The following is a 12539-nucleotide window of genomic DNA, read 5'->3' on the forward strand; positions in this document are numbered from 1 at the left end:
ATTGATGAATCAATCACAAATGTATAAAAAAAATTATGGGCTAAAAGTTACCCAGAACCAGAAACTGCTATGAATCATGATTGGTAAATCAATCACAGTTGTATTGGCATTGAAGATGCTTATATGCTTATGATGTAACCAGTAGAAAGCCTTCCTGGATGATATGTAGGGCATTTCTTATGACAGAATGGAATCAGTGGACATCATTAGTTACATCCTTTATGAATTAAAGTTCATAAATGTGGATGTTTTCTTCTAATTCCTGTTTAAATGCTTTTCACAGATTGGACCACAAGGCCCCCCCTGTTGCGTGAGTCTCGCGAACCACGAGATTACGTGACTAACGAACTCCATGGCCCTTCAGCATACATGGACTGGCTGAGGCGGCCCTCGAGAAAGCATTTTCATTGTGTTATAGTACTGTGTGCATGTTCGCTTTTGTGCTACATGTATATTTCCTATGAGATTATTATTATTTATCATCATTACTATAATAAATACAGTTACTAGTGATAGGAAAACCTGTTGGATGGGAAAATGTGTCCGAGGAGAGAAAGACGACATAACATCATATCAGAGTTCTGTGCACATGACGTGACTAGATGTACGTATTCAGTTTTGAATCTCGTTCACATACACGCACACACACTAAGCATTTACCCTTGCACACTACTTCTTTCAAATCTTCCTGAAGCCTTCATTTTTTTTAGTCCTACTTGCCAGTCAAGCATTTTGTCTGACCCTACTGATCCACTGATTTCCTTTGCAATTCCCTAACAAATGAAGGAGGAGAAAACCCACTCTTGTATGAGTTGGAATTGCACCACAACTCATATGATGGTGGATTGTGTACCTCCACGAATGACTCTTTGTCTGTCTCATCGCCTCTCTCTCTTTACAACTTTCCCGCCATGTTCTCTCGTCGTTGTACGTTCGTCAGCCTGAGCACCAATCACATAGGCCCTCCCGCTGCTACCCATACCAGGCTATGACCCTAGAGCCATTTAGGAGTTACAATGTTTGTAACCTTGATGTGCCAAATATCAACATGATGGATACACCCCAGTAGCCAATCATGGGCTGTGGCTGATGTGGGTGGCTACGGAGAGGTAGATCAAGACGCTAACTGTACGAAAATTGCCATTGTAACGTGTATAAGGCTTCTACGCGAGAAATATATGTGAATTTTATTACTTTTTGTGTTACTGTCAATCCTCAATTGTTTGGTAAGATTCCACAGTGCCCAAAAGGATGCATGGATGCCAAAAAGCAAGAATGGTAATGTCATGGTTATGATTTATACAAAATACCTTCAGCTGCAAAAATGAAATCAAATGCATCAGAATGTCTATTTGCTTTGCGCAGTGGCAGCATCATAACCAATGAGGTTAGAGGTGCTACTGGGTAAAGCTAAATCGGATTATTGGGAACTACCAGTGTAGTGCGGCGACTATGCCTGATGAACGAGCCTCCCATTACCCACTTAGCCAGTGGTGTACCTCTTTGGCCGACTCAGTAAGGAGTGGCTCTCCCATCACGCTGGTCGCGGGTTCAATCCCAGGCAGCCGGCGAATACCCTGATCTTGATTAATTTCTCGTGTTTCGATACACGCAGAGGACGTGTAAGTCTCTCTCTCTCTCTCTCTCTCTCTCTCTCTCTCTCTCTCTCTCTCTCTTGACTGTAGCCCCAATGTTTGGAGGAAAACGGCCAGTGTGACCCTACCTTTAAAGGCAGCGCACTTGACGCCGATGGTAGGTAGACCTGACCCATTCATGTCAAAGCAGTGCGAAACTCAGGATGATAATGCGCGAAAGTCGGGATGGTAAGAATTTAGGACAAGCGCGAAACTCGGGGATCACGAAACTGGGGAGGGTACTGAAGTTATTTTCCGTTGCACGATGATTTATTTTCTTATAACTTGACTAAGAGAAAAGTGAAATTGGCAGACAGTGAAGAATGTTTGAAGGCACTTCATTTATTGGTTCATCCTCCTAACTCCTTCAATTAGGGATTCATCATGCTCAGCAAAATTTCTTGTTTAATAATTTTGCAACATTGACTTGGCTGCAAAACTAATAGTAAATAGTGCCTCAGATGGTTCAGAATTGACCAACTCAAACCTTATAACCCCTTAGGGTATCAATAAGTCGCCATGCATCAAGGTGAGGTATACTTACAGTACAGGACCAGAAAAGCCAACATGAGAGCAAAGGTGAATGGTCTCCTTTACTCAGTACACATCACAACTTGAGAGATCCTAGGACAGAAGAATGAAGCTAGTAATAACAATGGTCACTCAAACCTGAAGGCAGTGCAAATAAATACAAATTAAATATTAAACATAAAAGTGAGAATTATAATGCCTGCTATGGCACAGCAATGTACTTAACCCCTTCAACACAAGGACGCGTATACTGCATCCTTGCGTGCCCCGTACCATATCCAAGGACGCATATACTGCATCCTTGCGTGCCCCGTACCATATCCGAGGACACACATACTGCGTCCTGGCTCGCTTTAGCCCAATATAAGAGTTATTTTATCTCTATATTTATGCTTACATCTCAAAATTATCAATTAATTTGTTTCTTTATGTGCAACATTAAATTCTTCATGTTTTCATATATAATACATGATGATTATGTTGAGTTTATGGCTGAAAACTTATAATATTCAATAGCGACATTTGAAATTTGGCACGCGCGGCGATAACTGTACGGCGCGGGGCACTGTTTTAGCCCAGCCGTAGTGAGTTTCTTTATGTGTACCATTTAATTCTGCATGTTTTCATATATAATATACGATGATTATGTTGAGTTTATTGCTGAAAACTTGTTATATTCAATAGCGACATTTGAAATTTGGCGCGCGCGGTGATCCCGGATACAGCACGGGGCACTGTTTTGTCCCAGCTGTAGTGAGTTTCTTTATGTGCACCATTTAATTCTGCATGTTTTCATATATAATACATGATGATTATGTTGAGTTTATGGCTGAAAACTTGTTATATTCAATAGCGACATTTGAAATTTGGTGCGTGTGGTGATCTCGGATACGGCGCGGAGCGCGGTTTTGGACCAGCCGTAGTGAAGGGGTTAAATGCACAAAAATACAAAAAATACAGTTGGAGTAATGCTATGTAAACTGAATGAACCTAAAGATGATGATCTGGCGAGGCTTTTACATGAAGAATCATTTATCACCATGACCTTCAACTCAAAGATGAAAGACAAAACTAAAATATCAGAACTAATAGATCTTACTCCTCAAGAGTTGTGCATTACAACCATTACATTGTAAGCCATACCTAACACTTTCTCATATCTTACTCTATTAATACTGGATAAATAAATAACACTCCAAACACTTCCATTACTAAAAGTAAGCATGCAAAACTAATGTGATTACAGTCTGCACAAAGCAGATATTAACCCTTTTCATAGATCACAAAAAGGGAAGAACTATGATATGCATATAAAATATACACTGAAGTAAATAGTGTGCCTGAGATCAACATCAATCCACCAGTCCAGTGGGTGCAATGAATGGGTAACTAGTTTACTTGTCAAAAGACTAGGTTTGGACGGATGGATGAACAGATGAGTTGGCTGAGAGTCTTCTAGCTGCCAGCACTGACTCATCTAAATCCACAATAAAAGACTAGAAGAACTGTATCTTGAAATCTTGGAAGGCAAAATGCATTTCTATTCCACAAAAATGAGGCTTAAGTAATCAAAATATTGCCTAAGAATATTAGACCAAAATTGAGAATCAAACCATAAAACTAGACCAATAGCAACTATGAGTAGGTATTAAGTAAAATAGAAATCACAAGATGAGAATAAAAAAGTAGCTTAGTAATATCACACTGACTGAACAATCCACCATTGAGAGATAAAGCAACCTGCCAAGTTTACAATGCTTTGATAACAAAACTCCTCCACCAAAATTATGATAAAAAAAGTTAACCAAGGCAGTACTGATGCATCAGTAACAGTACAGTAAACCCTCGATATAACAGACTAATTGGGGGAAATTAGTCCGTTAATTGTGAAAGTCCGTTATGAGTGGCAGAAATTTAAAAATACGTATAATAATACCGATGAACCTAATAAACGTAGGTATATAGTTTTTCTATTGTATGCTGTCTGCACGTTGTCTGTATAGCCGCACAGCACACTTGGCAATGGACTGTGAGGCACTGAGGCTGCCAGGTTGGTCAGTCGGGCCCTGAGGGGGGACGTTTTGTAATGGGTATGGGTAAGATTTTACAAGTGCGCCTATCTTGCACTGGCAGATGAAACTTTTTTGGGGAGGGTAGTTTTTGGGGGTTATGAAATAATCTGCTAACTGTTTCTGTCACAAATCATTAAATGATTGACTTTTCAATGCTGGTTGTACATCTACTGCCGCGAAATAGCTTGCAGAGAGAGGTTCAAATTAATTACTGTTTCTATATTTCACTCGCTGTTCACAAAGATCACAAGTGGACAGACTAAATCAACACCAGGCAAATTATTGTTTTCCTGCTGTGTATTCCCCCAGTGTGCATGTATGGTGGACAGCAGAGTGACTTATTTCTGCGAGGAGGCATTTCTCGCAACACCAGCCCTAGTAGTGGGCCATCCCGCCGCTGTCCTGTCCCGTCCTGCGCTGCGTATTTCCACCACCCCTCACTGTATGCTAAATAAATTCAAACAACCTAACTTAACTTAACCTAATCTAACCTACCTAACACTTGGCTATTTTCCATTACATTTACGTCCTGGATTAATGCATAAGACTTTCTTGTCATGTAAATACATTCTTCATTTGAATGGCAACCACATGGAGGAAAATATTTCATCAGGTGGGCTGAAAAAGACTTACAGTAACCAAAGGATGGGACAGCAGATAAAGGGAGGAGGGCGAGGTGGCTAACAGACACTCGTAGTTACTGAGCATAGTTGGTTCAAAAACTATTCTCGGTCGGTCCACGTATATTACTGACCCTCTGACCTTGTTTGTTATATCCGAAATCCATTTAAGTGGGTCCGTTATATCGACGGTTTACTGTATTAATATCAGCGGTATTAGCTTCACAGTACTGGTATCGGAGCTGGTATTGGCCACTTTAGATAATACTGATGATACCTTTATTTTTGTTTTACCATCCAAAACTTCTCCATTCACATTTCAGTGCATCACTGCAGCAGACTTTAAAGAAGTGTTGAAGAACACTACATGGCTCTTCTTACCTTATGAATATGTCATATGGCATTTCTGTGAACAAGATGGAGGAGCATAACAGGATTAATCTTGAAGACATAATTAATAAAGATTGTAACGTGAAAACTGAGTTTGTTATTCAGGTGTAACTAATTCACATCTTTGTCTGGTGTCATCTACTGACTGGATCTGAAAGTCATGTGCAAGGTTGCTCACACAGTTGTCCATGAAAGACACACTGAGGATTGTACAGTTAAAAACAGAGTTTGTTATTTAGGCATAACCAATTCACATCTTTGGCCATTTGTGCCATTTTATATTTCATGACACTGATACTGTATATTGTTTTATAACATATTCGAGATAGTGTGGTGGTGTTGAAAAAATAGTATTGATACTAAAGACAGTGTTGTGTTCCTAGTGATAGAAAGGAGATATGACTGCATGAAACTTTGTAAGATGTAATGGTTTTGATATGATTGTCTGAATGTGTGATTTCATTATATATTTTACCACATGGTGATAGTAATGACTATGTGAGTGTGTATTTCATCATGGGATGAGGGTGATGACTATGTGAATGCATTTTGTAGAATAGTGCTGCTGATGGTAAGGGTAAAGTTGTGAGCATACACCGCAGCTGCGTATATTCAATAACTTGGTGGTAGTGATGAGTATCAATATCAGAATCAGTTTTCTGATGAGAGTTAGCACTGACAAAGTATCAGTAAATCGGCATCACAATTGGTTCGTTCCAAAATATAAATTAGATCCCGAGAAAGTGATGGAAAACTTAAATCAGCACGAGTTATCCTACATACAGGAAACTCTCCACAGATAATGGACAGTCGGAGACAGCAGGCGAACACCTTGCCTGACGCGCAAATACTGACTCATTTATCACTCACTCAGCCTATCTATGGAAGGGACAAAGTTGCCAATTCCTTGTTTTCGTAAAACTTATACTCATCTTTGATGCACCAAAAATTGATGCACTTCCACCAGAAACTTTATTTTCTATGAATTTAAATAAGTTTTTGGACGCACTTGTGTGTCATCATCTTTCACATGAAGACATTTTGATGCACATGTGTGTCAAGTGTGCAAGAGGGTTAAGCTAAAGTCATACATAACTGTTCATGCTTTCCATAACTTTGCCAACAATCACTATTTTCATTTATCTCATCCCCACATTTACAGTAAATCCATCACCACTCCAACACTACATAAACACATTCAAGTAAACAACTAAGCACTCAATGATACTTATCACTTCCTCGCTCACTCCTTGCCATAGTAATACGTGAAAAATAATTCCAGCAGCACCTCCAGTAAGAATACCCTGAGATCACAGCCACAGAGAGAGGATTGTAGGGAATGGAGGAGCTTATCTCACCCTCCTAGGAACATCAAGACAGGCAGGAGTATAGTGACAGTGTTGGTGATGCTTGAGGAACTCTGTGCATGACTAGAAAACCTGAAGATGGTGAGGGCTTGGTCTTGCTCTTGCCATGGGTCCTTGCCATTGTCATAATACATGGGGCAGTAGTCATCTGTAAAGCACAAAATCCCCATTAGAACACTCATAGACCGGAAAGCACCACCTAAACTTATCACACTATGTCCCAAGCACAGGTACACTGAATTTACTGATAAAAAATGCAGGTATTTTTTCCTGGGCCTTTGCCTTACAATAACTACTCAAAGCAAACAAAATGCTGAGACACCAAGAACAGGAGAAACAACAGGCTCACTTGCTCTTGAAAGTGCCCCGAGACACAGTCACTTACAAAATAAAATATTTATTATGGAGAACATGTATTACAGTTATGGAGAGAAGCTGTGGTATGAGAGGTGTGACTTGGATGAGGAGCCACTTCAGACTGAGACTACAGTGAGAGACATCAAAGGTGACTCAAGATCAGCCAAGTGAGTAAACATCCCAGAGTATATATCTGTAACTGTAGGACTTGTTACTGCCCATACACTTCCTTCCAGCATATAATTAACAAATCCAAAAGTTATTGTAGAAACTAGGTATCTTTGTGGAACCTTTGTATCTAGGTATATTTGTGGAACCAGCTTCCAAATGATGTTGTTAAAGCTGAAAACCTGCAATTATTTAAGAACAGAGTTAATAGGTTTTTACTAAGGTGACTTGCACTTTCCTAAGCAAATGTTCCCCCATCTGGGACCCTTACTGGGTATATAGTTCCACGAACTCTCCAGAGAGGCTGACATTTTTGGCCTATAATAATAATAATAATAATAATAATAATAATAATAATAATAATAAAAATAATTTATTTTAATGCTGATATTGTCAAAAACGTTATTTTGGAAATCATTATTGGTGAGATTCTACTGAATGTATGTACTCTGTGTGCAACAAACAGTCACAACAAGAGCAGCATTCAAACAGCAGGAAAGCTGGATGCACGGAGTAACCAACAGCATCAGAATGACTTCCTTGAATGACAGATAAGAAGTACTCACACAGGCGTTCACTGAGGGCGAGGGTGAGGGCCACAGAAGCACTCTCAGTGTAGTTGGAGGAGAAAAAGGTTTGCTGCAGTCCACAAGCAGCCCCAACTGACTGAGAGAGGCGGATCTGTGTATCACTCATGCGTTGGTACACCTGCATGGGAGAGATTTGTGTTGAGGAGAGGTGGAGCAATGATTCAGTTCATTATTCTACACTTGAACTGCATAACCTAAATTTTGTCTACCTATACTCTCTGGTACACTTGTTGGTGAGGTTGGTTTTATGCGTGCATGTATGTGTTCAATATGCCACACCTCTCCTACACTTCATTTTTGCTTGGTCTTGATAAGTAATGTGCAGGGCACCTGCAGAGGTACTTAACATGCATATTTGTGTTGGCTGCTGGGGGTAAAGGGGAGCCAAGTGTGCAGGGGAGGGAAGTGAATCAAGTGTAATTGTTAGTGTGGGTGTGTTGTGGTGACAAGTGAGTGCGTTTGTTTTCTGAATGTCTATTGTACCGCTGGAGTAGGTAGGAAGACACCTACCGAACGGGCGCAAGCCACTCCCGGTGAGGTATATATGGGAGGTGAGAAGGGAGCTGAAGCCCTCCAAAGACCCTTCCCATGTCCTCCCTAACCGTTTCCCTATTGTCTCACCAACACCAGAGAGTAGTTCAGCATGCTCTCTAAAGACAGATCCTCTCTCTATCCACACCACACTACATTCACACAACAAATACACCTTTTCCCAAAATTCAAATTTCAAAATGGCACACCTACATCATGCCTCGGAGTCCCCGCCTGGGGGGGGGGACCACAAATTCCCCCAGGGAGGACTCCCCTTCTGGCTGCCGACCCGAGAGGTGTCTTGATAACTCCTCGAACCTCTTTCTTCTCAATTTCTGCAACATTCGCGGTCTTCGTCCTAATTTTCATTGTGGAACACCATCTCTCTTCCTCTAAACCTCACCTTCTCTTCCTCACCGAAACACAGGTTTCTGAGGCTACTGACAGCAATCTCTACTCTGTTCCCTCCTACTATCTCTATCCTAAATTTCAATCCAAAGCTGGATGTTGCGCCTACGTGCGCAACGACATCACTTGCTCTCGCACCCACAACCTTGATTCTTCAGAATTTTCCACCATCTGGCTAAGACTTCATTGTCATTCTATTACTAAATACATCTGTGCGTGCTGTGTACCTCTCACCTAACTCTACTAACTATGTAAAATTCTCTGACTATTTGAATTCTAAAGTGGAGCACATCTTGACCCACTCTCCCTTCGCTGAAATCTCCATCCTAGGAGATTTCAATGTTCACCACCAGCTTTGGCTTTCATCCTCTTTCATTGACCAGCCTGGTGAACAAGCCTACAACTTTGCTATCCTCAACGACCTAGAGCAGTTGGTCCAGCACCCTACACGTATTCCCGACCGTCTTGGAGACAGGCCCAACATTCTAGACCTCTTCCTTACCTCAAACCCTTCTGCTTATTCTGTCAAACTGTTCTTTCCGTTGGGCTCCTCCGATCACACTCTTATTTCTGCATCCTGTCCTGTACACCCTCTGGACCCACCGAAGAGGCGATGCTTCTGGCATTTTGCTTCAGCTCGGTGGGACGACCTGAGGATGTACTTTTCCGATTTCCCGTGGAATGATTATTGCTTCCAGGATAGAGACCCCTCTGTGTGTGCTCAGCGCATCACAGAGGTGATTGTCTCTGGAATGGAGGCATACATTCCACGTACTTTCTCTACTCCTCACGCTCAAAAGCCTTGGTTTAATCACGCTTGTTCTCGTGCTGTTAGTGATAGAGAGGCAGCTCACAAAAGGTACCACAGCCTTCAAACTAATGCTAACTATGAACTTTACATTTCTGCCCGGAATCGTGCCAAATCCATTCTCCGAATAACCAAAAACTCTTTCATTAATAGAAAATGCCAAAACCTTGCTTTCTCTAACTCTTCCCGTGACTTCTGGCATCTAGCCAAAAACATCTCCTCCAACTTTACTTCTTCATTTTTCCCTCCACGCCTCAGTCCTGACAGCAACACTGCCGTCTCATCTATCTCTAAGGCTGAACTCTTCTCTCAAACTTTTTCAAAAAACTCCACTCTGGAAGATTCTGGGCATATTCCTCCTACTCATCCCCCCTCTGACTCTTTTATGCCTGTTATAAAGATTCTTCAAAATGATGTTTTCTATGCCCTCTCTGGCCTCAATCCTCAGAAGGCTTATGGACCTGATGGAGTGCCTCCTATCGTCCTTAAAAACTGTGCCTCCGTGCTGTCACCCTGCCTGGTCAAACTCTTTCGCATCTGCCTGTCAACATCTACCTTTCCTTCCTGCTGGAGGTATGCCTTCATACAGCCTGTGCCTAAGAAGGGTGACCGCTCCAATCCCTCAAACTACCGTCCTATAGCTTTACTTTCTTGTCTATCTAAAGCTTTTGAATAAATCCTTAACTGGAAGATTCAAAAGCACCTTTCCACTTCTGACCTTCTATCTGATCGCCAGTATGGGTTCCGCAAGGGGCGTTCCACTGGTGATCTCCTTGCCTTTCTAATTGACTCTTGGTCATCCTCTCTTAGCCGTTTCGGTGAAACCTTTGCTATTGCACTGGACATAACAAAAGCTTTTGATAGGGTCTGGCACAAATCTTTGCTTTCCAAACTACCCTCCTACGGTTTCTATCCTTCTCTCTGTACCTTTATCTCCAGTTTCCTTTCTGACCATTCTATTTCTGCCGTGGTAGACGGTCACTGTTCTTCCCCTAAACCTATTAACAGTGGTGTCCCACAGGGTTCTGTCCGATCTCCCACTCTCTTTCTGTTGTTCCTTGATCTTCTTCTTTCCAAAACGAACTGTCCTATCCATTCTTACGCCGATGACTCCACTCTGCATTACTCAACTTCTTTTAATAGAAGACCCACCCTACAGGAACTTAACGATTCAAGGCTGGAGGCAACAGAACGCTTAGCCTCTGACCTTACTATTATTTCCGATTGGGGCAAGAGGAACCTGGTGTCCTTCAACGCCTCAAAAACACAGTTTCTCCACCTATCCACTCGACACAATCTTCCAAACAACTATCCCCTATTCTTTGACAACACTCAGCTATCACCTTCCTCAACACTAAACATCCTCGGTCTATCCTTAACTCAAAATCTCAACTGGAAACTTCATATCTCATCTCTTACTAAATCAGCTTCCTCGAGGCTGGGCGTTCTGTACCGTCTCCACCAGTTCTTCTCCCCCGCACAGTTGCTATCCATTTACAGGGGCCTTGTCCGCCCTCGTATGGAGAATGTATCTCATGTGTGTGGGGGGGTCCACTCACACTGCTCTCCTTGACAGAGTGGAGTCAAAGGCTCTTTGTCTCATCAGCTCTCCTCCTAATACTGATAGTCTTCTACCTCTCAAATTCCGCCGCCATGTTGCCTCTCTTTCTATCTTCTATCGATATTTTCATGCTGACTGCGCTTCTGAACTTGCTAACTGCATGCCTCCCCTTCTCCCGCGGCCCCGCTGCACACGACTTTCTACTCATTCTCATCCCTATACTGTCCAGACCCCTTATGCAGGAGTCAACCAGCATCTTCACTCTTCCATCCCTCATGCTGGTAAACTCTGGAACAATCTTCCTTCATCTGTATTTCCTCCTGCCTACGACTTGAACTCTTTAAAGAGGAGGGTGTCAGGACACCTCTCCTCCCGAAATTGACCTCTCTTTTTGGACACTCCTTTGACCTCTGTTCAGGAGCAGTGAGTAGCGGGCTTTTTTTTTTCTTTTTTTCTTTGCACCCTTGAACTGTCTCCTTAGATGTAAAAAAAAAAAATAAATAAATAAAAAATAAAAAAAAGTTTAAAATCTGTTGAGGAAGGCTGTTCCAGGCACGTATGGTGTGTGGAAAGTATGGGTGCTTGTATGCATCAGTGTTTCTGTGATATGTTTGGTATTTTTGGCTGTGTGTGTTAAGAGTACAATGACTGCTTGCGCTGTGTAAGTACGTACGTGGATCAATGTCAATGTGAGTGTTTGTGATCTTGTACATAAGTGTAAGTCTGTGTGTTTGTCTGCATAAGTGAAGAGGTTCCATGTTTATCTGTTGTTTGATCCCTGTTGTGATGCCAGCCATTCAAGTGTAATTGTTTGCAATGAACCTAGCCACCATGGTGTTGATTTGCACTAGCCTATCAATGTTTATGTGTGTATAAGGATCCCACACCATGGAGCAGTATTCCAGTGTTGGTCTCACAAGTGTGTTATACGCTATGTGTTTTATGTCAGCTGTACAGTTGTGAAGATTCCTCCTCAGGAGGGAGGTGCGATTTATGCACCTGTACAGGTGCCCTGCGCATCATGTATCCAGATCCAGATCTAGAAACCCCAGTGTTCGATTGGCTGTGGCACTAATATGGTTTATGTGAGTATTGAATTTTAAGTTAGTGGAAAGGTGGACACCCAAGATACTTGTGTGTGTGCAGATTCAAGGTCTGTAGTATGAAGAGTGTAAATGTGATGGGTTGTGAGCTCTCGTGAATCTTAACAGCTTGCAACTGTCAGGGTGGAAATGCATCTGCCAGGTGCGCTCCCACAGGTGGAGAGTGTCCAGGACTTTTTGTAGTAGTCTGCACAGTCATTAGTCTTTACTGCTCTAAACAGTAAACTGTCATCAGGAAATAGTCTACTGGAAGAGTTAGGTACTGAGAGTGGAAAATCATTAAGGTACAGGAGGAAAAGAAGGGGACCTGGGACAGTGCCTTGTGGGACACCTGAAGAAACAGGGACAATGTCTGATGAAGGTCCTTCAAGAAGAACACTTTGAGTCCCGTTAGTAAGA

At 42.0% G+C, this 12539-nt stretch overlaps 2 protein-coding genes across 3 annotated transcripts in view; one reads left to right on the top strand and one right to left on the bottom strand.

Annotated features, from left to right (window-relative positions):
• LOC126983825 (twitchin-like) overlaps positions 1 to 1193 on the top strand; it is a 194813-nt gene extending 193620 nt beyond the window's left edge. The window contains exon 111 of the mRNA XM_050836955.1: positions 284 to 1193. The gene's annotated coding sequence lies outside the window, so the exon portion shown is untranslated. The remainder of the gene's footprint in view (positions 1 to 283) is intronic.
• LOC126983871 (uncharacterized) overlaps positions 730 to 12539 on the bottom strand; it is a 39326-nt gene continuing 27516 nt past the window's right edge. For both annotated transcript variants that reach the window (XM_050837024.1, XM_050837023.1), the window contains exons 10-11: positions 7706 to 7847; positions 730 to 6762 (exon numbers count right to left, since the gene is read on the bottom strand). In XM_050837024.1, the coding sequence (XP_050692981.1) occupies positions 6602 to 6762; positions 7706 to 7847 (303 nt within the window). In that variant the 3' untranslated portion in view covers positions 730 to 6601. The remainder of the gene's footprint in view (positions 6763 to 7705; positions 7848 to 12539) is intronic.

Source organism: Eriocheir sinensis, chromosome 55 (assembly GCF_024679095.1).
Source record: "Eriocheir sinensis breed Jianghai 21 chromosome 55, ASM2467909v1, whole genome shotgun sequence".
NCBI classification, from domain to species: Eukaryota; Metazoa; Arthropoda; class Malacostraca; order Decapoda; family Varunidae; genus Eriocheir; species Eriocheir sinensis.